We start from the raw sequence: 27686 nt of genomic DNA, 5'->3' as shown, positions 1-27686 counted from the left end.
GCGTCCACTGTCAAATGCTCATTTGCTTCATAGAGCCTAGATGTTGCCAACATTAAGGCTGTCCTGTTTTTGCAATCATCCAATGATGTGAAAAACGTGAATAGCAATTACCAATCAATAATATATTTTGTGGACGTATAAACCTATATTGCCTATTATCTCGTTTTAAACAAAGTTTTATTTCAAATGTTGTACCAAACTGATTTTTTTTACTTAACCTGTAAAATTTTATAGCCTATAACAGGGGTGGGCAAACTGCGGCTCTCCGGCATCCTTTTTGTGGCTCTTCTAGTTGAATCGTAAAATTTCAAAAAGGTTACCAAGAGTAGCGTGTATAAACGTTTCTCTCTTTTTCTTTTCTTTATTTAGGCCAGATTTCGTTTATGACGTAACACGAGACATGGAGTCCGAAGAGTTAGTTAACAAAAGACTGATATTAATGAATATTGTGCGTGTTATTTTGCTATTACCGTTATTATTATTGTGTTGATTATTACCGTTTTGTTATATTACAATTCTGTTATTATTGCCGCTGGCCTTGCATTATTTACCGTTATGGTATTAAAATAATTTTGAGGCTCTTAGGTGCTTGTATTTTCTGCAAATGGCTCTTCCATTGAATACATTTGCCCACTCCTGGCCTATAATGTGTACAACTTTATTCTGTTATTTTTCTTTTTTTGATGAAATGAGTTGATGAAATATGTTATTTATGCTAAAGTTCAGAAGCAAGCTTGTTTTTGTTTTTATTTCAGTTGTTATTTTTTGATGCAAGTTGCGAGCCCCACCCAGTGGTGGATTTTTTTTTTTTTGCATTTTTTGATATCATTTGTTTTGCAAAAAAGAAATCTTCTGTAAAAATTTACATTTCCTTCTTTTAGACGTTTAGATTTTTTTGTTACTCATCGATGACATTTATACAATAAAGTTTTACCAAAAAACACTTCAACTCTTTTCAAACCGTTGCATTCTTCCTTCACTTTATTCGACTTGTTACATCGGGATTGCGCTTGACATTGCGGCGCAGGACGCTCGACAAACGCCGCCTTTCCATATCGGCTCCTCGGTCCATGGACTCATGTATAGGCCTACCCACTAAACCAGGGGTTCCCAACCTGTGGTACGCGTACCACTAGAGGTACGCGAAGGTTTTTCAGGTGGTACGCGAGTAGCTTAGGTTTTTTTCCACAAAACCCTGGATTCACAACTTTATATTTTGTTAATCTGTTTTTTGTTTACATAAAAAAAAATTCCCTTTGTCAATTGTCGACAAGGAGCACAGTTGCTTTGAAAAGCCGTACAACGCTATGGGACAGTGGGCGTTAATTATGTCAAATGATTGCTCTTGATAGATATAAACGTTTTCATACTGCTCGACCATTTTTGGCTTTGCAATTTATTATCAAGCTACATTACAGATCCGTGCATACACAGGAAAAGTTTATTTTACAAAATTGTAATGTTAATTCTTTGTTTTATTTAAAAAATAACCGAAACGATACCTAAAAAAGTACACTGGCTGCATTTACCTTGCTTAAATATCAACCAATAAATTAAATAAACCACTACTGTTTTGTAGCTTAAGTTACAAATAGCGTTGAATGATGCTAGTTGTAAGCTAAAACTATTATTCGATCAAATTAGTTGTTCTGCAAGAAGTGGTGACACTGTCTGTCGTTGTTACTGCTATCGGCTGCAACCAACATAAGGCAAAATAAATGTTTTCCATTTTTACTTTTTAGGTTAGTTTCGCGTAATCGCACACGCAAGGTTTATTGCAGTACTTAATTAGTTTATTTCGACTTCTATACAAATCCAGAACTACCTAACAAAAAACATGATGCTGCTCTAGCGAGATATTTCCATTCAGATCTAGCATTTTTAATACATGTGTTTTTATTAAGTGACACACGACCTCAAAATCCGAATGTTTTTGCCAAGTTTTTTTGATAGATGAGATATTTAAAAAAGAGCGTCTTTTAATATTTCTTTCATTAATTTAAAAGAACCTTAAACTAAGCAAAAAAAAGTATTGCCGGTAAATAATGGTGTAGAATTACTTGTATATATATAAACATGTATATTGGTAACAATACAAAGTTTACTTTTCACCAAACCACGATTTTTGTGTGTTGTTGTAAAATTGCGTTAATCAAAACCAATGTAAAACAACCTGTATTCTGACAACGTAAATTACACCTTGCAGGCTTCTCACGAGTTGAAACGCACCAGGCACAAAAACTTGGTTTCCGTTAGCGTATGCTAAGTTGCACGCTATTTGCTGGCATTTTAAATTTCACTATTTTAACTTGTTAGGGTTAGATGCGCATCTGTTGATATCAGTTTGTTTGTTGTGGTAACTTAGCTACGCTCAACTTACTCGGTTTGTGTTTTCAACATTAAGCTAAATAATTTCTAAAGACATTATTTAAGACAATTAAACATCATTTAGCATGCCATTTAGCAGTGCAACAATTTTTGTATGCAGATTTGTGTTACGCCCCGCCGCGACCTGTGCACTGGGGCCTGGCCCCTGACCCCATACAGTTGCCCGGCGGGACGCAACCGCGTGAGTTCTTGTTGTTTGCAAAGGTTTCCGGTCAGATATGCTGCCTGTCATAACCACAACTAAAATTCCAATCAAAAGTAGATTGTTACAACGAATTAAAACGTTATCAAATAGCATTAGTGAACGTAAATTAATTTTCAAGTTAATGTGAGACAGACAGCCACCGCCTATTGCAGCGACTGTCGGCTTAGACTTCGCAAATGACTTCTCGAGAGAAAAGCTCAAAGCCGCTAATAAACGACATGTATATAGCCAATACGTAGGAAGAAAAAGAACACGAAAGTTACGTCATATTTGGCCAATAAGACTGGCCGGCACTCTGAAAACATGGCTAGGCATTACAGCGGCCATTCTAAGGCCAAATTGCAGCGGGAGTCAGAAGCCAGCAAAACAAGTGGCTTGTTTTGCAGAACGTGAGAACACCGCCTGCAAGACTGACAGTTATAGATTACGAGATTAAAGGTTACATGTCAAGTTTGAAACGAGGCGAGAGAACGCAATACGGAAAACGTTACATCATGAAATATTATATTATTCAACCAATAATACATTTGATTATGCGAAAGCTAGAACGCGCGAATCTAAAGCCCTATTTAAAAATTCGTATGATAACTTAATATTAATATGAACTCTAAGATTTGGCTTATGGCAATTAACTAATTTGAATGTTTAAGTATTAATAAACACGTAACATTTGTTTTGTAAATGTTAGATCGGTTGTCACCGGTCCAGGACATCTCAATAAACCTAACAATGTCAACTTCTGCTGTCGGCAACAAAACCTTATCAAACAGGGACTTAATTTTGAACTTCTAAAGGGTTGAGGAACACTAAAATAACATCGTGAAGAGTCCGGCGCTAGCCCAGGGGTCGGGAACCTTTTTAGCTAAGGGAGCCATAAAAGCCAAATATTCTTGGTTGTATTTCCATGAGAGCCATATAACACTTTTTAGCATCTAGGCCTAGTTATAGGTTGCAAAAAATAGTAATTTGAAGAGGGGCCTTAATTTATTTTGTTTTCATTTAGAAAACAGCACATCAGCACGAAAAAATAAATTACCTAAGTTTTTATTACGGGTCTCCGTCGGAAGAGCAGTAAAGGCCTTTTGGATATAAAGAGATTCCATCAAACGGGATAACAGTCCCGAAAATACAGATGGAATTCGCGCGAAGCGCTAAAAGATTTACTACTACGTGTGTTGAAAAGGAAAAATAAAGTTAGGAAAGCGGTCGTGGCCGTGCGCAGTTTTATTCAAATAATGCTGAGAAATGATTTCTTACATTTTTCTGCAAGCAAGATTCTTTCATCAAAAGAGCCATATGGCGTTACAAAAAGATCCATATATGGATCGCGAGCCGTAGGTTCCCGACCCCTGCGCCAGCCTATAACAGTCGAAAATAAATCTTGCAAAAAATATATTTCTAGAAATGGCTATATTTTTCGGTTTATTTAAGTTAAACTGGTGAGCATGTAGAATAGTTTTTTTTTTTCGATCTGATGTCCATATCCCGGGGCCGTTTTTGGTTGGCTTAAAATCCGTTTTTGTTTTGGAATTACTCTTTAGAATTTGTAATTCGCAAAATCGCTCTTTACTTCCATTTGAAATTCCAGTGGATTCCACTGAAGCCCATGCCTAATACTCCAAAAAAACTTTGCAACGCAAAACTTTTCATGCAAAATGTTGTTTTTAAAGACTAGAGCATAATCAATTCGTCTGTTTAGAATAGTTACACCTGTGCGAACGAACACATTTCATGCTGAATTTTAATTAAAAATAGAATTGTGAACAAAATACATTTCCTTGTTGTTCTGGTTGGTCACGGATGGCTGGTTACAACCGTCACGGTTTAATGCATATGTACCGCCAATATAAACAACAAATGCAAAAAATGCACCGAAGCTTAAAGAATTTATTTATAAACCATAATTGCAATTTTTCCGCTACATTTTGTCAAAACTGGTCAAAGAGATGCGGTTCAGTTAGTTTATTTTATAAACTATCTATGCCTCTATTGTATTCCCCAGAACGAAACTGCAAACAGGAACTAAACTTTCAAAATGGCCGCATATTTGTTTGTGTTTCGTCACTGCAAAGTTGACTGGCAATACTTTTGTTTCGCCGAGCAAGAAATCCAACAGTTTGTGACATATCCAACAGTTTGTGACATATAAGCAAGAAAGCCAACATCATATGATATTTGTGTCATATGATGTTTGGGAGTTGGTCTAGAATCCTAACACATTTCGTCCAAGACCAAGGGTTTATATTACTAACAATGTTCGGGTTTAGTATTCTTATTATTTATGCCTTTCTTGCAATTTCAACTTTGACAACTCGTTTCGTTGAAATTTGATGAATAGAAAATCTTACAACAAGTTATTGTATTGCAGCCAACACTAGCCCATAATTATAGTACTACTAGTTTTCACACTTCAACATGGCGACAGCAGATGTCTTGACAACATTTCAAGAAGATTTCACAGAAAAGCCTGATATATTGGAACTGCTCAATCAGTAAGTCAGTTAGTTGTTCAAAAGATCATTTTATCCGGCTTGCCTGTTTGCCAAACTTTAGTTTTTGAAGTAATGTCCACGGCTTTTGCAATAAATTCTAGTGTAATCTTGAAGATTGGTGCTTACTAGTGCAAGTTTCAAAATGTATTAGCCGAAAGTTCAAGTTCAACTTCCATTATTGGATTTAATTTTCCAAAAAATAATATTCATTTAAATTTTCCTAGTTTAGCATTTTTCTCACAATAAAAAAAAAAGTTTGCATTAACTAAAAAAATCACAAACAATGTTTGTTCTGGGATATTTTGCAGACATTGAAATGTATAACGACAATAAAAACATGATTCACCCCATATCATACTTCGTTGAATCCTTATTTCACACTTTGCCATGGATTATTTTTTTAGCTGTGGAAATGCACATAAAAATGTAAAATCACTATCCCTGGCATTAAACATAGTGGCACATCACATAGCAATTGATTTTGACCTAAATGCTGTAACACTTTTTTTGTCCTAAATATTGTAATCAAAAGAACCCCCACTGAACAGTAACATATTCAAGCACCGTAACTGTTGAACAAAAAGGCCAAGCAATTGTACCCACTTGCTATTTAAGCATATTAAAGAAAGTACAGTAACCACCTCCTACTTAAACATGCATTACGACAACAACTCTGTCATTCTTGACTGAAATAAAGGCAGTTTTAGGATTCAAATATATGGCATTTGTTTTTATGATCCAGTATTCCACTTTGAGCAACTCTGTTGATTGCAGTATAATATAATTCAGCTGAAAATATTGGATCAAATGCTCAGTATTTTTTTTTATTTGTTTATGTTTTCTATGCTGCATAACTTATCACTGTAACTGTTGTAAAATAAACCACTAATCACTGTATCTCTTAAGTTGCCCCTGGTGTATATAAGTCCAATGTATAGCAAAAATTTTAAAAACTTAACTTTTCAATTTAAGTCAAATGTAAAAATAAACAGAATGGCTTATGTTTTATAAAAACCTATTTCGGTTATTCAAAACATTTTTTGTCTAGAATTCAACATTTTTTTGGCTGTCTGGTCTATCATAAGGGGCTCGCTAAAGTGAAAAAAATGTAGAATCACATAACTAGTTTGGTAGGTGCCGGTAGGATAAGAATTTCTATATATATATAAACTGTTGCTACCAGGCATAATAATAATAATAACTAGACGGGGATGCGGTTGTTGTATATTTTGCCAGGGGGTATATTTTCAGGGCTTAGTGTTTATTTTTAATTTTTTTTTTTGATGTTTTATTTTTATTTTTTTCGTTATACTTTTTATTTTTTAATATTTCATATTTTGTTTTTTATTTTCCTTAACTTGTTTCTACAAGCAAAAACAGATATGGGCCGAAAATTTACCCACCTAACTTATGCCTTTGATGCAAAAGAGGTTCAAATATGGCGTAGATTTCGGAAAATGATCGAAACATATATTTGATAAATAGAATTTACGTAGATAGTGCGTATGGCCATTTTATTACATTTTGACCAGCTTACTTGTTTGAAAAACAAGTATTATAATTCTCTTAAATACTTAAAATGGTTTAACGCCTATGGTTTGCTATACTTTTGCCAACTTTTACTCGGGAAATTTTTACCATGGCTTGGTCCGAGTCACTGTTAAAACAGGCTTTAAATCTGTAGTTTCAAACAATATGTAAAACACTATTATGTGCCTAATACGCAAACTATTAAATCGAAAGTTTTGCTAGTTGTTTAGGCCTGATGTTGGTATGTTGGTTGGAGCAACATGCACCAAAGGTGCTAACAGAGAGACGTACACTACTTCAAGATTTCGCATTTAAATTTGCCGCGATAAATACACCCTATTGACACTTGATTGTTAGGCGAAGCTTATCGCAAATAATTTGTCGCCCGAAAAAACGCTGACACCGCATTTAAAGCAAGCATTATAAATGAGTCGCCGATATTCTGACTTGAAGATTCCTACTCGCAATGCGGACAAAAATCGGTCTGAAACATTTTCGGGCAAAAACAAGATATATCCCGAAAATAAATTTTCGGCCCATATAATTAAAAACAGCTCCTATGGTAATTGTAATTGTAAACTAACGTTTCAGCAACCTTTCAAATCAGTTTCTTGAATTTCTATTTTAAGTGATCGCAAGTTTGAAAAGAAATTTTGTGATGCAAAGCTAAAGGCGGAAACCAAATGTTTTCCAGTTCATAGAGTTGTGCTTGGCCTTACGTCAGAGTTCTTTTGCAAACTTTTTACAACTCCGGTAAGTTATAATTAATAAGGAAGTAATCATCACATTTTTTAAAGCATGTAAATTGTCTGTTAAGGGTTGATTAATTCCTACCTTTATAAATTAGTTGGAAAAGTTGTTTTCAGTTCTTGCACTTTCAAGATGGACCAATTTGATTCTTATTTGTTACTATAATTATAATTACTTCAACCAGCAAAATCCGATTTATTCTTGTGCTGCCTGCTATGTTTTGTATGTAAATAATTGTCTGTTAAGGGTTTATTAATTCCTACCTTATTTAGTTGTAACAGCTATGTTTTCAGTTCTTGCACTTTCAAGATGGACCAATTTGTAGGGATGTTCAAAGTAGAATCCCAAGGTATTCTAGAATAGTAGGTTTCGAATCTAGAATAACGAATCCAGAATAGCGAATCCTAGTATATTTTTATTAAATTATCTAACCTTGGTTTTGTTTGGGGAAGGGATTAATCTTAATCTACCCCACAGGGCCTACAATCACAGCAATAAATCGCCCAAACAATTTGCTAACATGTGCACATTATAATAAAAAAATCTCCCATATGTTTAACATTCTTAACAACTGTCATTTGAAGCAGTTCTGTAAACTGTATTATATAAACTGTCCAGGTTGTTGCCAAAACTAATATTTTTGCCAATAGTGAGTACAATGAAACACTGCACACAGAAGTCTTACGCCATTCGGTCCTGTGTTTTAAAGCATTGTTGGGTTTTAGTGCTTCTTTTTTGACTAACATGATCTGTTATGCAGTCAAATAATGTACTGCAAAGAATACAAAGTTACTATTGGCATAACAAATTCTTGACAATTACGCTGTGCCTAACTGCATAACCTCGCTGAATATTTGCCTAAAGTTGACTTTAAATAACCCTATAGCGCATTTTGTAGACGGCCAGCACGTTTTACAACGTAATATTACTTTTGCAACTTAACGCATTTAGGGCAATTGCGAACTCCACACCAGACATTACACGTTAGTCGCTCGCCCAATAATGCTTGATTGACACTTAATTATTAGACGAACATTATCGCGAGACACAGTAATTGGTCACCCGAAAAAACGCTGACACTGCACTACCAGGTTACATTTAAAGCAAGCACTATAAATTGGTCGCCGCAGCGACAGGCAAACTTACCACACGCGTTTGTACAATTAGGCGCAACAATCCGCGGTAAAACATTAAATTATATCGGTTCCAATTACCCGAAATGAACGGCAGAATTGGATTCGAATCCCATCTGAATTCGAATCCAAGGATTGGATATTCTACTTTGAACATCCCTACCAATTTGATTCTTATTTGTTACCATAATTATAATTACTTCAACCAGCAAAATCAGATTTATTCTTGTGCTACCTGCTATGTTTTTTCCATATTTTACTTTTCTATTAATACATAAAAAAAATTATCATTGTTATTTGATATACTAAATCAGGGTGGTCCAACATTGAAAGCATCACGGGCATAATATTTTGTAAATATAGTTTGCGGACCACATACAAAGTGTTCTTTAACCTTTTTTGGTTTGGTGAACCCTTAAACTTGTTGTGACGAACTCATGTACCCTGTTTCCTTAAAAGGTAAAAAGCGATATGAAACATCATTTGCATATTAATACAACCATGTTAATTAAACCGAGCGGAGCTGCCGAAGTTTTACCCACTGTCATTGAGGGTTTGATTATGGTGACAGGCTGCTTGTGAGCACTTATGCACATCATAAAACAGCATTCAAACTTTATGCAAATAACACTAAAAGTTTGTGATACACCTTTGTATACCTTTTCGTCCTGGTGCGCCCTATACATATTTTTGTGCATCCTAGGGTGCACCGTGCGCACAAATTAAAGAGCACTGCACTTGACTCCAGGCATGCATTATATGGATTTTTGTTTGATCGCCAATAAATGTTCAAAGATGACTTCACTAATTTTTTTTCAAAAGGCAGCGTCTTAATACACATAAGCTCAGGAATCCTGATGCTATGCTTTTGTGCAAATGAAATCGAGTTTAGATGACACAGGAAAATTATGCACGATTTTTGTTATGCAAGGCACTGGACAATTATATAAAGAGGACAAAGTTTAACACCACTGGTCTAAAACATAACGAAAAGTAGCATGCCTGTCTTGCCAAACCCCTCGATCCGAATTTGATGAGTGATCGAAAACCGGTTTATTCAATAGTCAACAATAGTCAAATAGAAAAAATGTAATTGTAACCAAACAATTAAAACATGCTTGTTTTTCATAATCACTTATATTTATTATTTCATTTAACCCTGAAACGCTACGCATTACAATAATTTAACAATGCTTTGCAGGTACCAACATTGATGTTGCATGCAATCTGTGTACTAAATGATAACGTTAGCCAGATAATATGAAGTCGCATTATGTGATCACAAGTTACTGTTCAGATGAAAGAACAATTTGCTGCAGAGATCAACATTAAAATGACAGATGAACAACTGGAGAGACTTTTGAATTGCATTTACACTAATGATGTGCAGATTACAAATGAGAATGCATTGGAATTGCATGAGGATGCTGACTACACACAGATCGGATGTATTTATATATTTAGTAATCGTTTTTAAATTATTATTTCTTTACTTAAAAAAACAATTAAATTCACAGGATATTTTTAATTGCAGCATGCAATGCCTGTTTAACAATTCCAACTGCATGATTAATAACAATAGTCTCTGTTATTAAGTTTTATACCAATATGGGGAATTTCAGTTATTTATTTTAAATTTTTAAATACCTTTTTGTTTTTTATAGTTCTTAAATCCAAATGTGCCAAGTACATCTTGCAAATGGTGGGTGTTGATAATTGCTTGGAAATCCTGGCTCATGCCCAGCGATACAATCTCACCGAAATAGAGGAAAGAGCAAAACAAGTGATACATGGCAACTTTGAAGCTATTGTGCAACAAGATGATTTTAAACAACTGGATTTTGACTCTATGTCTGCAATAATAAATCATCAAAGTACCAAGGTAACTTAAATATCACATCTTATTTTCAAAAACTTACCCTAGTTTTAGTTCAAATTTTTGAAATCTTTATGTGTTTGTAAACGAAATTTTTTTTTCGTAGCATCACTGTAACATCTTATATTTGTGTTAGTGACATAATCAATTATAAAGGTGCCCTTGAGTTAAAAATATCATGGCAATAAAATACAAAATATTATAACTTTATATTTCATTTCCTTAGTTGATTTCTGTTTTCCAAAAAAAAAGAGATTATTGTTGTTATTTTATTTTCTTATAATTGTATTAGTGATTGAAGTTGATTATTTTTTATCAAGCTACTCCAGTGTTCAATGATCTACAAGTGTGATGCTTCAGTTGTTTGTTGGTAAACTTGATTCAAGTGAAACCATGTCCTTCTGGGCAGGGTTTTATTTGTTTATTTTTTTGGGGGGAATTTTGTGTTTGCCTTTTACTCACAGTGAATCGAATCTAACCCATACATAGTTAATCAATATTATGCCTAAAAATAAGTTCCAATTTTAAATAGAAATGTTTACTTTGTTGTAGGGTGTTTTATTTGCTTGTATATTGTTTTTGTATATAAAGCAACACTTTATAATATATGCGAATCGTGCAGGGTTGGTGCAACCTAGAGAGCAGCAGCACATAGTTGGATTGAACAGACTCGAACGAACTGATAAACATTTACCCACTTAATCTCACAAAGCAAACATAAGCCAACGCTATAACCCGATGGAAGCTTGCGAAACAAGTCTGTTTCCAATAAACTAAGGTTAAGTATTTATAAAGTCGCGTGATTATGAAACAAACTTCTCTAAGCATCACACAAACAAAAGCTTGGCTCGTTATTTTTGCTAAAACGTTTTTGTCCCAGTCTTCTTTGCCATCTATTTGATCAAACAAAAGCATTTTGTGTTTGCAGTATAGCTAGAATAGGGTTGCTGTATTTCATAACGCATAACCCAGGACAAAATGATTTTCAGGATTTCCAGATAACAAAAATGAATAAAAGCCAAACTTACCTAAAAAAGCTGAAAAATCCAAATCTACTACAAACTCCAACAAGCCTTATTTTGAATAAAAAAAATAGGAAAGTCATTTTGGATTTTTTCAAAAAAAAATTAAATATTGCAATAATCTTTCATAAATTATAGTTTGGGGAGAGTTAGTGAAAAAGTTGTGGTGGAAACTTCCCAGGTGGAAGTATTTCAATGTCACATTACTTACATATAGTTCCATTCCAGTTTTGGGACTGAAACTGATAACACCTTTGTACTGAGGTAAATACCAATGCTTTGAAATGGTTTGAGTATCTGTTCAGTTTCAATCAGACAACCATATTACTTGTTGATGATTATAACCCTGCACTCAATTCCAATTTTATACCACTTAAAGCACACAAAGCATTTAATATTATTATACTGTTCTTGAATGTCACAGTTTATGTTTTTTCTAATTATTTAGAAACAAGGAGTGTCTGTTTTCACTGGAATCATTCAATGGGTTCACTTCAAACTTTCCAGTCGTAGGGAACATTTTGTGAACCTCTTCTCTCAACTTGACCTTTCAACTCTTTCTGGTGAATTCTTGCAGACCACTGTTATTGACGAGGTTGGTTTAGTTATTTCAATTGCCTTAACTCACTAGGTTTGCATAAAATTACTGCTGCAGTAACTTTAAAATATCAATTTGTTTTCTACATTTTTAAATTTCAATTTTTTTATTAATATACGATACAGTAGTTTTTTGTGTCTTTTATGTTGTGTATTTATTTTACCTTGCTAAACTAATGGTAAAATAAAAACAAATTAAATATGGCATTTTTTACTCTAAACAAATTCCACATTTGATCATGTTTTATTAATCTGGTTCTGACTACTAATTCACCACCACCAGTTTTTGTCTATAATAAAAGTAATTCATTGATTTTGCCATATCAACTAGCATACATCTTTAAAGCTGAATTATTTTGGTTAAGATAGTTGTTAACTTACAACTATGTTGTTATTTGCTTTTAAGATTCTTGTTCGTGAGAATTTTGCTTGTTGTCATTCTGTGATGGACGCGATGAGAAATTTTCTTCTAAAACCCAAACTTCAAGGTCACCAACCCCAAGCTCAAGGTCACTATTAGTTAATCAGCAGTTATTTTAAGTTTATATCAAAATATATTTAAGTGTATATCTGATGTCTAACAATATATGTTTAGCATATACCAGTATTTGCACATATGTAATTTTCATAGCTCTAGGTTTGTTGATCTGATTCATTAATTTTTCGTTTTTAGTCGCTATTAAAGAAGGTAAATGTGAAAGCTACTCAAATAATTAATCAATTGTGAAATAAAATATTGACACAATTTTAGCGGTAATGTATTTGAAATATAGTCATTTAAAGTAATATATCTAAAATTGTCCATATTTGAATATATATAATTAAAAAGCTGTTTTGTTGCTTATATTGGCTTCATAAAGTAAAAATAATTAATTATATTTTTTTCGAATCTAAAGAAATATATTAAAAATTCTATAAATATTGTTTTTGTTCATTCTTTAATTTAGATGTGTAACCTACTGCTACGAATCTCTCTCTGTCTGCTAATTTGTGCTTTTTTCAACTTATAATTTATATTGTGTTACTCTCAAACAGAATCAACAAAGATTCTGATGGTTGGAGGTTTTAATTCAGAGGAACAATGTGTTCTAATTGATGTAGTGACTAAGCAAAAAGAAGTATTGCCGGTAAATAATGGTGTATAATTATTGTGTATGTAAAATATGTAAACATGTATATTATTAAAAAATACAAGTTACTTTCCACTAAAACAACAAACAACCAAAGTGAAGTGAGCAGTCTAAAACTATTTTTAAATACTTCACTTAATTGATTTATTAAATTTTGACCGAAACAAAACGATTTGCAGATAACAAAACTTAATGGGAATTTGTTAAACAAGTTGCACATATCGTGAACAGATGATTAGCCGTAAAATTCTATGCCACTTTTTCCCTATCGCGTTTTTTGCTCCGATTACGCTGACAGCACAAACAAATGTTGAGTATTTTTCAAATGCGCTTCTATTTTGGGTGTCATTTATAGCATAAGGGCGCCAGCAAACAGCTTATCGTGATGTAGCAATACTTGGGTGTTGTTGTATATTGCGTTAATTGTTGTATATTGCATTAAGCCCCTGTAAAGCAACCTGTATTGTGATAACGTAAAGTCGTATACCTTCCAAACTTCTCACAAGGCTTTCTTAATTCATGGTAGCTTTATAATGTTGCAGGTAACAAAAGTTTGTGGAAATTTCAGAAAAAACAACGTGTTGGGTTAAAAAAATACATAGTCACTTGGGGTAAAAAAAAATTTTGCTAAAGTTCGGGTAAAAAAAAACAATGTCATCACACCTAAAGTATATATAATTTATTTTTAATTTATTTTTCAGGTAAAAGATACATTATTTTCCAATAAGCCCTCAACCATTTTAATTTTTTTCTCTGAGTAAAGTTAAGCTGGTTTAAACAACAGTTAAATTTGTATCTTAAAAAGATTTGTAAGGCCAGTAGAAACTTTTGTGTAATTCCTATACAACAAACTTTGTGGCAATGGCCTTTATTCTGTGTTGTGACATAACATTGATCTATTAAACAAAAAAGACCTTACTTTCCTAGCTGTTTTAGTTTTTTAGATATATTTGTTTTTACCCCGATCGGTTCTATGGAAACGGGGTGTTTTTTATTACCCCATTTTATTTTTTTTTACCCCATAATTTTATTTTGTAATTTTGAGTTTTAAAAAGTAAACTAAATATACCTAGCCAATATGTACCAATACCAAAGCTACATAATGAGGCTTATTTGTAGACCATAAGCTAAAAACACTAAGATAGACAACTAACAAGCATTTACTTTGGGTAAAATAACCAAACTTTTATTCAGAACATTTAAAGCTATACACCAAAATGAATGAATACCAGGTAACATTAGTGCCAAAAGAAAGTGAAAAATTTAAAGAAATTAATCGGACACGAATAGGGACTTGAAATTTTATTCTGATACCGATACCCAATATTTTCAACAAAGTGTATCGCGATCAAAATTAATACCACATGAAGGTATTATTATGCTCAAACAGGCAAAATAGATTAACTAGAAACTTCTAGGGTTATTTTCTTCAGGTTAATTGATCAAAATTTGCTTTTAACAGTAGGAAAGTAATTACCCTGAGATGTTAAACCTCTATAAATTTAACTTAGTAGAAAAAATGGAAAATCTAGTTTTAGTAAAGTGAAGGCACAGTTTTAATTTACCAGGGATAAATTAGTTGCTAAAAATATTTTAAACAGGTGCAAATTCGGGTCATAAAAAATGTTTTTTTATACTTAAATTCTCTTTCCATTAAAGGTATTCATGAAATTTGTGTGTTGTTGTGGTTTTGAAAGAGCATTTTTAGTCTATTTACTTCAAATAAAGTCAAACCTGCTTCTATAAAATATTATAAATGGTCATAATTTTCACTTGTTTTTTTTTACCCCGGCATTGCTTTTTTTTGCCCTTTCATCAGGGTAAAAAAAAACAGATTTTGTAAAATATAAAAATCCTTTATGTGGTTGGAAAGGTAGACCCATAAGCTTAATAAGAATGAATAATTACACTTCTGTTGCGAAAAACAAAAGTTAGGCAGACAAGTTAGCTAAAATTGTTTTTTTTACCCCGCTTGACTATAAACTTTAGTGTAAATGCAGATAACATTATTTAGGCTGTGATTTCTCTGGAAGAGCGAACATGTTTATTGAACTTTATTAATCTCTAGTTTTGGTTTCAATTGAAACATAGTAAAAGAGCATCCAACGATAAATTGTAGAATCGGAAATTTAAAACTAGTCAGCCTGTTTCCCTGTTGTATTTTTCTATGCGACTCAGTGACGTAAAGCCTGTTTTGACAATGTTTGTGTTATTTGGCTTATTATTCAGTGTTTTACATGCGATTTAGTTCTTAAAATTTGATATACATGATATTTCCTGATTGTGTGTTTGTTTTAATGCATGATCTAACTTTTGGCGTTTTACCCAACTTATGTTCGTATATTTCCAGCAACCGATCTTGCCAGTTTATATTGCGACCGCGGTGAAGTTTATGAATAAGGTTTTCATCTTTGGAGGAGATGGTAAAAACAATAAAAGTTGCCAAATGTTTGACCTCATCGATCGAACTTGGACAACTTTGGCCGATATGCCAGAAGGCCGATATTATGCCGCTTGTGCTGTTTTAAATGGTAAGAATCAACTATCACATATTTAAAATGATAAACATGCCTAAAATAATTCCCATAAACGTTTGTGGACTTGTTCGTTCGACTCTTTTGCTCAAAACTGGTCTGACGCGTGTCTTCCGTATTAAAAAGCAACTCAAAGTTTTTAAAATATAAATAATATTTGTTATTTTATTAGCATCTGTTTGTAGTCCAAACGAGCAAATAAGACAATGATGATTAAGATTGCGATTTAAATGATTTGTGCTCAGTAAAAAATATTCTTGTAATAAAATAGGAAAACACCTTTCGGTAACCGAGGCGGGCGGTCTCGCAAAATTCTAAACTCGAATACTCGGCACAGTGCATTACTCGGCCGGGTCGAGTACTTATTTTAGAAACGCATTTCCGTATCTTACATTCCTACACTGTGAATGTTGTTGCATATTATTTACTTTCTTTGAAATATGTCAGTTTTCATAACTTCGGTTCTCTCTTTTTTTACTTTATTGAATTAGTTATTATAATTCGATATCATACAAATAAAATTTAATAAAGTTCGCCATATTGTGTTTTTGTTCTCATTTTTGCGCATTTTAAATGTAATCTGTTTCAAAATGTCATCCTTTTGATCGTATTTGACGAAGTATGTCGTATTAACAATTAATCGAGTTCAATATTTGGATAATATAAATAACCCGTTTTTTTTCCCTTTTCGTTGTTAGGTTTATATTTTTCTGTTTGAAGCTTCCTATAATATAACTTTTTACTTTGAACCCAGGTTTGATCTACGTCACCGGTGGTCTTGATAACAACAACATGCAACTATCAACTTGTATCATCTACGACCCCGACAACAATTCCTGGAGCAAGGGACTTGACTTGATGCAACCGAGATGTGGCCACGCAATGGTCGAATTTGAAGGTAAGGATGAAAGTTGACTTTACCTCGCATCGCTATCAGCTGTTTGCCAGTGTTGCCAACTTTCAATCGTATAAGCCAGTTCCAAGATTGACAGCATCGCGGGCCACACTTTTTCGCGTTATGTTTGCGGGCCACCAGGCCTACGGACTAGAGATATTGCACCTGGTTTGCGGCCGCCGGATAAATCGAGACTATATTGCCTGGAGTCCAAATTGTTTAAAACTAAAAATGCATCACACTTTAAATGTGAAGTTCCATTCAATGAGTGGAGTTGCTGTATATCCACCCAAGTTAGTTTCGTAGATCGGTGAATACAGGACTATGGGGTCGGAGCCAATCACGGGATTTTCAAACACGACGTTACAAAGTTAATTCAAAACGTAACATTGACCTGCTTTCATCGTCAAACTCGTGCTCAAATGTGCAAATTAACAAAAAAACTGTAAAGTAGACTGCGGCAACGCGAAAACAATTGCGTATATATTTGGCAAAGTGTTGTGAAATGACACGTGACGCGGTCAGTACACGTGGTTTAAGCGACACAAGATGTTACATAAGTCGATACAAATATATTTATCAAGATGTGTTTGGCAAACAAATGGTGAAGGCAATTGGACCCATTCCTGTTAGGTGTCCACAAAAACAAACAGTGCGTTTATCTTGTTAAAGTTTCAAGTTTTTGAACATTGTCAAACTATACGAATGTTATCGATTTACGCAAGCAACGTTATTCAGTGTTTCACCACTTTTTTTGCGCGGCGACCTAAATACTAAGCGTAGGTATAAAAACAAAACTTTGCCAACCCAAATGTAATTACTGAAGATTTTGTGAGCTTCAAGTAGACAAAATCTAATAAGATAAAAGCATAAATGAGTTAGATTTAAAATAATATCATCCATATCTTTGTGTTACTACTGTATTTTGCTCAAAATAAGAAGAGAAATATTCCCTGGACTAATCTCAATCAATCTAACAATGTGAAGTTCTGCAGTCGGCGACCAAACTAAGTCAAACAGCGACCCAATTTACCAATTTTGGTTCGAGACGTCTGGGTTAAGGAACACTACATAACATTGTAAAGAGTCAGGCGCTAGCCTATAATAGTCAGAAATAAAATCGTGCAAAAACATATTTCCAGAAATGACGATAACTTAATCGTTTATTTCTAAGTTAAAGTGGCGAGCATTTAGAATAGACCCGCTTTCGATGTTATGTCCATATCTAAAATACGGAAAATATTTGCGCGCATCAGGAAATAAGACGATTATGGCTCCGTATAGGATGATTTAGAACATTTGTCAACGTTATGTTTTAACCATCCCAAATTGCACTTTTTTGCCTGTCGTGGCTACTTAGAATCGATGTGAAGCTGTTTGGTACTTTACGACATTAGAGCATTTTGAACCTTTTTTTATTTGTTGGTTTTTCAGGTTCGCTTTTTGTTATTGGTGGATGGAACGGCTCATCATACCTCGACTCATGTGAGAAGTTCTCGGATAATCGGTGGTCAGCAATCCCACATATGAATCAAGCTAGAATAGGTGTATCAGTTGCTGCGTTTCAAGGAAACATTTACGCAACTGGTGGTTACAATGGTAATTGTATTGTTTACATTCTTTACATTCAATGGGTTCGTAGAAATTTTACTTAGGCAATAAGCAAGCGCAAAACTAACTATCTTTCATTTATTTGAGTCCAAAACTTCGATAAAATATTGTAAAACAGAAGAAAAGAAAGTTTTTGTTTAAATTACGGTTTACCTGAAATAGAGACGACGACACGAAGTTATTAGAATGTAATGAAACGAGATATAAAATTTACCAAGTTAAGCGTGGTAATGGCGGCTGTTTACTCACGGTAATCCTGAACGTTTCCCAACTAACAAAAAGTGGTAAGGAAGAACTTAATATTGCGTAACAAGCGCCCACCTAGCAACACTGTTTAGTGCAGTGTTTCCCAACCCTGTTTACACTAGTGCCCCCTTGGGCTCCATAATATTTCATATCGCCCCCCTCATCTTGCTGTACAGTAAACTATTATTAATGGTAGCATCATATTGTCTGCACTTTCATTTCGATGAGCTGCAGTCATATTTTAGGTTGTTTAAAATACATTAACTATAGGAATTACATCATCAGCATGTGTATAAATTGAACTTAATTAATGACGTAGGTACCTATTAAAAACTGAGGCATGTAGGTAACAGAATATATAATTTACATACAACAATAAATGCGTTGAGGTTTAAACACAATTGTGCAAACTACTTTGCGATTCTACAATTAAAATATCTGACGAATAAACATATTGTTTCCTAATGAAATCCAGTTTTGTCGTTAGCTCAACATAAAAGATTAAGAAGCGCTAATAAGGACAGCATTAAACCGTAAACAAACCGGACGTAGGAGATGAATCGCGCGAAGCGCGAAAATTTTTCTCACGTACGTATATTCCAACAACCAACAACTTTACATGAGAAAGCCAATTGTTACGCCAGAAGTTACCACTTTGCGGAAAACTACTACAATTTCGCAGTACGAAAGTTGCCATCCTACCACATTTTGTCCGTCCGTTTATATTGCTAACTATATTTGGGTTGGGATGAGAGTTAGCGTTCAACTATTAAGCTTAAATGTTACCTACAGTTCTGTTTGTTTTTTATGTAAACTTTTTATAAAATTTTGCGAAAAGTACTTTGATGTAACGCCCCCTTATGTGAGTTCAGCGTCCCCAAAATAAGACAAAGACCCACCCCTCCCCCTTGTAACTCACCAACGCCCACAAGGAGGCGGTACCGCCTATGTTGGGAACCTCTGGTTTAGTCTATACTAATAGCGATGACAATATTAGAATGTTTAACGTCATTACTGTGCTCAAGCATTCAAATCGATGAAGTTTTCCAAGTTTTTTTTGCGATTATTTTACAAAATTCGCCTTAAAGTAAAGAAGTTCAGTTACCTCATGGTGTTAACGTATATATTATGTTTTATTGTTTAAGGTAGAAATGACTGCGTTAAATAACAAATTGTTGCTGAAACTACAATATTAGTTTGGTATCGGATCGGCACCGATACCGTTCTATTATCGGACGAGTGCCGATATTATTATTCACATTGGGTATCGGCTCCGACCCTAAATTATCAGACATTCCTACTTTGTATACTTACAATACATGCGGTATGGGGAACGGGAATATAAACTAATTTTTAACTGTCACGGTACCAATACATTTTTTTAAATACCCCAATTGACTAGTACTCCTATTTATACGTTTAAAAAAATAATAAGCCAAACAAAAACAAATAAAAATTACAAGTCCAAGCCGTCAGGTCAAGCGATAAAAATCGTTTTTTCTAACAAAATACATTCCCTTAGTTCAACAACCAAAAAGCGGTTTTAGACCAATGTTGTCAACAGTAGTGTTTTTTAATTTGTTCACGAAGTGTCATCTGTTTAGTCGTTAGTTGCAAGTTATCGGCCCGCAAGTGGTAAAATTAAACATAATAAAGTTCGTCTAATCCTCGCCAATTGTGCTTTTTAACCAGGAAACTACTTAACTACAGTAGAACGATACGACCCCAGAAGCAACTCGTGGACTCGAGTTCGACCCACCAACGTTAGACGGGGCTATCATGCAACTTGTGTGTTGCAAGGAAAGCTATATGTTATTTGCGGGTGAGCATTCTGAAGGAAAATAACCCAACCACCATGAATAAAAATTACAAATATTAATAAAATCGGTACACTGTAATGGTTTTTATTGTTGCGTTTCCATCATTTTATATATTTTCTTTATAAGATAACAAAAGATAACAAAACTTCATATTTAGCGAGTAAAGTTGCTTTTCGCCTTAGACGCAGACATAATTGCATTCGGTGTCATGTGTGCTGCATCTACTTTATTTTAAATTTTAAGCCATTTTTCGTGCAAAACAGCCTAACAAATGTTGTTGAAATGTGACATTTGTACCATGACTACTTTTTTTTTAGAGGGAGGATAATTTTTTTTTTTTAATTTTAGCCTACATCTGAATTTTCAAATTGACGTAGCACGGTCAATACTGAACCAAACGTGCTCAGATTTGGTTTGTGGGGTTTAGACGCAACCTAATAATTCCAGGGGGTCCCCACTGAAATTTGACAAAAAGTGTTTTTTTTGACGTATTTAACCGATTGTTTCTGACATTAATGCTTATACCATAGGGCTTACCATAGGTTACCAATCTCTAAATAACTACTTTTTGTTTTACAAAATGTTTATATCGTTGTTGTACATCTTGTTGTCACAGTAAAGGCGAGGAATCGGTGGAAATTTGCGACCTGCAAGAAAACAAGTGGACCGTTTGTTTCCACACTGATAAGTGTTATAGCTTCGCTTGTATTGTTGCAGTTTAAATCGCGCAGAGCCTTTTATTTTGTTTATCCAATTCCACAAAGTTCTTTAGCGTCCACTGTCCAGTGCTCATTTGCTTCACAAAACCAAGCTGTTGCCAATATTAATATATTGGTATTTAGCCAGTCATAAAAAGCCTTACCTGAAATAAGTAGATGTCAACACCACTGTTATGTTGCCTAATCGCTGATTGTGCCTTATATTGATCTATATTAGGTTTTAAACAAAGTTTTTGTTTTATATCGTTGTAAACTTGCTAGTTTTCTATCTTTTCAGCTTATGATTTATTCACCTAATTTTGAGCTGTGTTTGTTTTGTTTCTGACGATGAAATTTAATGTTAATTCAGATTATGTTATTGCAGCAAGTAAGCTTGTTTTTCATGCTTTTTCATTTTTAAACAGTTATCAAACCGAAGTAAGTTGCTCCTCACTTTTTACTTATCCCGAACCACCAAACGTGAAACAAAGCCGGAACAACGGTGAAGAACGGCGTTCTGGTCGAAAAAATATTACCGAAACAGTGTAAAATATATTCTCTTTTCACAGGTCATGCCCCAAAGTTAATATTTTTTGTCAATTTTTTTCATGTAATTACAAAAAACCTAGCGTTTTTTTCTTTGCGCGAATCTCCTTTTAGTATTTTTTCGTATTTTTCGTTTTTTTTGCGTCTAATAGCACTTTCCGTAGTTGACAGTTTTGTAAATGTGATTTTTGTACTGCGCTATTTACGTGTTTTTTGCTTATGCTAAATTATTTTTTCTGACAATTTAAATATACAGATAGATATGATTTTATTCAGGATATCGAAATGAACTAACCAACGAAATCAAAATGTTTGTACAATACTTTTAAATTTCCTCGAAAATGTCACCTAATCGTAACGCATAGTCCTTAATCGTTTGTTGCAGTGAATTATACATTTTTGAGGCCCACATTCAACACATCAAAGCCCTGAATACAGACGGCGGTGCGTCGGTTAAATTGGCCTGCAATAAACGAATGTTCGCTTCGCGCAAATGCTTCGCCGTCGCCTTTTTCCATGTGTTTAGCTTAAATTTTATATTTGCGCAATCAATGGATCGACCGAGAACAGCAGGTTTTTTAAGGTTGCCCTTTCAATGACGTCACGTTATGACGTAACTCTGTGACGTCATGTCTGAAAATTTTCAGGCGTTTCGGTAAGCAAATGATTCTATTTTCAACCCAAACAAGTGAATTTACCCTTCTTTATGTGTGAACTAATCGTGTGGATTCACCAGGTGTGCTTATACTAATCGCTTTTACAATTCTTTTTACAAAATCGTTTGATGCTTCATTTTACAAGTGCTTATTTACTGAAGTGAGTTGTTTCGCATGTCGTTTTTATATTATTTTAACCATGGACCGACCCTGGGATGATTGACGTGAATTGCCGGAAGACAGCACAGCCCCACCCAGTGGCCGATTTCGGGTTCTCGTTCATGGCCTTTAACATTTATCTTCGAATAAGCCGTCGCGAAATTGCCTTCTCATCGTCGATAATTGTAGTTTGCAATTTTTATAGACGTTATCGATGAAATGGTTATTTTCTTTCGCACTCTTTTGTCTAGAATCTAGTTGTTCGGCTGATGGGCCCCAAGAGCCACAAAAATTCAAAACAGTGGTATCTTAAAAAAAAAACAAATAACCAAAAAATTAACCAAAAATAAATAAATTGTAACAATTAAAAAACACCCAGTGGCCGATTTCGCGTTCTCATTCATGGCCTTAACATTTATTTTCGAATAAGCCGTCAAGAAATTGCGTTTTTACAGTAGATAATTGTAATTTTTTAGATGGTATTGATGGAATGGTTATTTTCTTTGGCACTCTTTTGTCTAGAATCTAGTTGTTCGGCTGATGGGCCCCAAGAGCCACAAAAATCCAAAACAGTGGTATATTAAAAAAAAAAAAATAACCAAAAAATTAACCCAAAACAATAAATTGTAACAATTAATTTATTCGCATGATAGGTTATTTTTTTGAGTAGCTGACTGATTATTGCAATGATAAAACAGATGTTAACCGAAATAAAATCGCCTTTTGTTCCTTAAAATGATTACGGGAAACACTACTTCATACAACAACACCCTTCGAGTGTGATTTGAGTGTGCATTCCTTGAAAAGCACTTAACACGACTGTTTTAGTAATATAATATAATACTTTTCAAATGTAAATTTTAGGCAACTTAAACGATATAGAGGCGTAATAACATCTTTGTAATTTGTGGCTTTTGTATTGAAGCTAACACCTTGACAATCTAAAACAAAATAAACGAACTGTCTGGTCCTTCGGTCAAACTAACTTTCTGACGTCATCTGTAAAAAAATATGCTATTTTTCCAAAAACACAAATCCTGGCTCTGTCGAATTTCGCAACAACTTTAATCTGACTACCAACTTATCACACAATGCAAATGCTGTATACTCAGAACGGCTGACTGCATGCATCATAAAGGGGCTGTTATGTTAAAACGCGCGCCTTGCCAACGTACAATAACGCAGTCTCGACTCAAAATTCCACCCGATCCGTTAGAAATTAGTGCATTTCTAAGCAAAAAGGTCTACGACAATTAGGGCATCAAATGGCGGAAAAGTCTAGACTTTTAGACCTTGAGGTCCTGGCAATGCACGCACACTAATTTGGACCTTTAGGTAAACTCCCGGCGTAGATGAATTAAAATATTCGTTGAACATCACAAAAAGTGTAAGATAGAATTAATAACACCTGACCCACCCTAACCCAAACCAAATAATGTGCGTTAATGTAATAACTATTTCAACACTGGGGAAAAACAAACTCGGTGGGCATAAGATAGTTTCTCGTCCCGAGTATATAGGATTGTTACGTCGCAAATTGAGGTATTTGGACCTAGAGCGTTTATGTAATTATTAATTCAGCGCACATTATTTGGGATTGCTGGTTTGGGTTTAGGTGGGTCAAGTATTATTAAACCTAATCTTCCTAAGCACATATTAGTGCATAGTCCAAGACCTCAAAGTCTAAAAATCGGACTTTTTGATCCTTTGGATGCACTGATTGTCGCAGATCAAGGATGCACTGATTGTCGCAGATCTTTTTGCTTAGAACTGCATTAATTTCTAACTGATCGGGCGAAATTCTGTAATACAGTCAAAAGTACACAGTACGCTAAACCAGCAAGCAGGTACCACTGCAATAAAGTACTTTACCGCAGTACGGTTTCGGAAAATACCGGAAAGTCGGCGCTGGTCTAGAATCCTACCACAACTCACATTATTTGGATTAGGGTAGGTTAAATGCAAAATTATTAAATAAGGAATATAATGAAACTTGACCCACCCACATCTATTCGCTAACTTACACCCTAACAAAAATATTTTGTTGATTTAATAATTGTTTTAACGCTGTAGTACGATTCTAGACCAGTGCCGGAAAATCAACTGCCAGACAACCAACATAAACTAATCACAAGTTTTTAGTTTTTGTTTATAGTCACGAACAACTATATTATGCGAACTTTAACTTTTGGTTAATTTTTCTAAGGAGATATCAGAGTTTCGTTAAACTCAAATCCCAACAATTAGCTGCAGGGCTAAAACTGATTGGTTTGAGGCAGATGATAGTTTCTGCCATGATTTGAAACAGGCATCATTTGTTGAGTAGACTTGAAGGGTGATTTCAGGTTGCGTGTTTTAACAGCTTAACAGCAAGGTATTAAACGGATCTGAGTTTATTGAATAACATCAGGTAATCAACTTACAGGAATAGATTAAAGTCCATGGTACAGTGCTAGCACAGTCCAGCATAATCTAGTCTGTCCGTTACATTATTTCAGTTGGTTAAATTAAGATCCAGTCAGTTCCAGTTACGTTCAGTAGGTTCAGTTAAGTTGCCGTCTCGTTAGGCTTTTGTACACACGCCTGGCCATCGATTAGCAGAGGCGTGTTTACGGAATGCAAATAACATCTTCGTGTTAATTTACGAGCAATCGTGGCAGGTCTGCAATTGGGCCACCTAATTAAATGACAACAAATAATAAGCCGACGCGCTACAGTAGTTACTAAGCAAAAAGCAGAACAGCTTACTTCACAACTACATTGAATAAATGAGCGGCAAGCATCGCAACTATGATAACAAAGCTGATTCCTGAACCATTGTTGCGTCATCATGTTGTAACGTTTGCTTGTCAACATCAACTTCGGGCTGACGTAAAAAACTTTGCGTCGTAAAACTTTTCACGCGAAATGTTGTTTAACAAATTAAGTAAAAAATTTTTATTTTTAATGCGCGAAAAAAAATTTAAAAGAACTAACTTGCGCAAACGAACGTATTTCATAAATTTTGTATATTTCAACAGGTGAGACATGACCACCGTGCTATCTGAACTCCACTAAATCGAAACTAAACAAACTGTCATAGCATTTCAAAGTGCATACTGTATAGCACAAGAGCGACTGCGATGGGGATTAATTGAGTTGAAATGCCGGCTGGATTTGCCAGAACGGCCACGAAAGGAAATGAGTATCTAGGTGAAATATTTAACACTTTACCAGGCGAAATTATAATTACAAGCACAAACAGACATGCGTCGTTCCTCTACAATTTCAATCAAAAATAGAAATCTAAACTATGTTGTCATTAGTTACAAATGGCTGGTGACAACCGTCACGGTTTAATGCATATTTACCGCCAGCATAAACAACAAATACAAAAAATGCACCGAAGTTTAAAAAATTCATTTATCAACCATATTTGCAATTTTTCTGCAACATTTTGTGTATTTACTGGAAAAAGAAATGCGGTTCAGTTTATTTTATAAACTTTCTATGCCTCTATTGTGTTCCCCAGAACGAAATTGCAAAGAGGAACTAAACTTTTAAAATGGCCGCTGATGAAGGTTTCTGGCTTACTGCTATACTTTAAGTCCGACTCCATTTGTTAAAGGTTATTCGAAGGTTACATGTTCCAACAGCTTAACCACAGCAAGGTATTAAACGTATCTTAATTAATTGCATCACATCAGAACGGTAATCAACTTACAGAAACAGCTTAAGGTCCATGCACAGTACTAACAGTCCAGTATATTACTTCTGTCCATTGTCCAGTCCACTGTGGAAAGTATGGCAAGTGCACCAGCGAGTTTTTTTTAACCTTTCATAAGTGCACCCGAAAAAATATCTGAACCGCACCCCAAATATGTAAAGCGCTTGTGCGGCATCTTTTACGGTGCAATGTATGCAATAAACAGTGCATCGGAAAAACATAAAGTGCACCCGAGGTGCACTTTTTAGACCTTTGTTGCACCCGGTCACCCCTTATTTTTTGCCTGTGTACTCGCGAGATCCCGTCAAAATCTGCCATACCTTCCAGCAGTGTGTCCAGTTGCGTTCAGTTCAGTTATACATTCAGTTGGTTAGGTTAAGAGCCAGTTCACTAAGTCTTGTTTGGCCTTTGTACACATCACTTTACCATATAATTGTTTAGCACCGACGTGTTTACTTAGCAGCATGAAAATAACATCTTTGTGTGACTGAATGCGGCCAAATTTATGGTGACAGAACTGCGACAAAATAGAACAAATAATAAGACGACCCCCACATGAGCGCTGGTCTAGAATCCTACCACATTTCGTTCAAGCGTCCATATTGCTAACAATGTTTGGGTTAGGGTGCGAGTTAGCGTTATTCTTATTATATTTATTCTTACATATTTGTGCCTTCCTTGCAATTTTAACTTTGACAACTCGTTTTGTTAGTGTCAAAATAAATGTGGAACAATTCTAGACCAGTGCCAATGTTTGTTCATTTTACGTAGCGCCAAGTTGCTTGTAAGCTGTACTGTACTTTCAACGTTTTAAAATTTGATGAATAGAAAATCTTACAACAATTTATTGTATTGCATCCAATACTAGCCCATAATTAAAGTACTCTTGTCCTGTAAGTTTTTCACACTTCAACATGGCAACAGCAGATGTCTTGACAACATTTCAAGAAGATTTCACAAAAAAGCCTGATATATTGGAACTGCTCAATCAGTAAGTCAGTTAGTTGTTCGAAAGATCATATTACCCAGCTTGCCTGTTTGTCAAACTTTAGTTTTTTAAGTACTGTCCACAGCTTTTGCAATAAATTCTAGTGTAATCTTGAAGATTTGTGCTTACTAGTGCAAGTTTCAAAATGTATTACCGGGTTAAAAATTACTCAAAACAAACAACTTGTTTACTGATTTAAATATTTTTACCAAGTGTTTATAAATTTTAATAAATACAGCACAATATTTTAATTAGATTGCAGGTTTGCAATAACCCGTTCAAAGACATTTAAGTTCAACTTTTATTATTGGATTTAATTTTCCAAGAAATAATATTCATTTAAATTATCCCAGTTTAGCATTTTTCTCACAATAAAAAAAAATAAGTTTGCATTAACTAAAAAAATTGCAAACAATGTTTGTTCTGGGATATTTTGCAGACATTGAAATGCATAACGACAATAAAAACATGAATCACCCCATATCATACTTCGTTGAATTCTTATTTCACACTTTGCCTTGGATTATTTTTTAGCTGTGGAAGTGCACATGAAAATGTGAAATCACTATCCCTGGCATTAAACATAGTGGCACATCACATAGTAATTGATTTTGCCCTGAATACTGTAACACTTTTTTTGTCCTAAATATTGTAATCAAACGGACCCCACTGAACGGTAACATATTCAAGCACCGTAACTGTTT

At 34.4% G+C, this 27686-nt stretch overlaps 2 protein-coding genes across 3 annotated transcripts in view; both read left to right on the top strand.

Annotated features, from left to right (window-relative positions):
* The window catches only part of LOC146146381 (kelch-like protein 7), a 43496-nt gene extending 20878 nt beyond the window's left edge, over positions 1-22618 (top strand). The window contains exons 3-12 of one of the 2 annotated variants that reach the window (XM_083389875.1): positions 9796-9946; positions 10163-10380; positions 11845-11991; positions 12400-12481; positions 13029-13120; positions 15474-15654; positions 16412-16555; positions 17987-18151; positions 20102-20231; positions 20846-22618. In XM_083389875.1, coding sequence (XP_083246001.1) covers positions 9796-9946; positions 10163-10380; positions 11845-11991; positions 12400-12481; positions 13029-13120; positions 15474-15654; positions 16412-16555; positions 17987-18151; positions 20102-20231; positions 20846-20951 — 1416 coding nt within the window. In that variant the 3' untranslated portion in view covers positions 20952-22618. Of the gene's footprint in view, positions 1-9795; positions 9947-10162; positions 10381-11844; positions 11992-12399; positions 12503-13028; positions 13121-15473; positions 15655-16411; positions 16556-17986; positions 18152-20101; positions 20232-20845 lie in introns of both variants that reach the window. The other variant, XM_083389874.1, reaches the window with a different exon arrangement.
* Positions 22619-26873: 4255 nt separating this feature from the next.
* The window catches only part of LOC146146377 (kelch-like protein 23), a 50940-nt gene continuing 50127 nt past the window's right edge, over positions 26874-27686 (top strand). Inside the window, exon 1 of the mRNA XM_083390739.1 lies at positions 26874-26985. Coding sequence (XP_083246865.1) covers positions 26909-26985 — 77 coding nt within the window. The 5' untranslated portion in view covers positions 26874-26908. The remainder of the gene's footprint in view (positions 26986-27686) is intronic.

This window comes from Ascidiella aspersa, chromosome 5 (assembly GCF_963924565.1).
Source record: "Ascidiella aspersa chromosome 5, kaAscAspe10.2, whole genome shotgun sequence".
Taxonomy (NCBI): Eukaryota; Metazoa; Chordata; class Ascidiacea; order Phlebobranchia; family Ascidiidae; genus Ascidiella; species Ascidiella aspersa.
The sequence above is the reverse complement of the archived record's forward strand: the minus strand, read 5'-3'. Positions and strand labels throughout refer to the sequence as shown.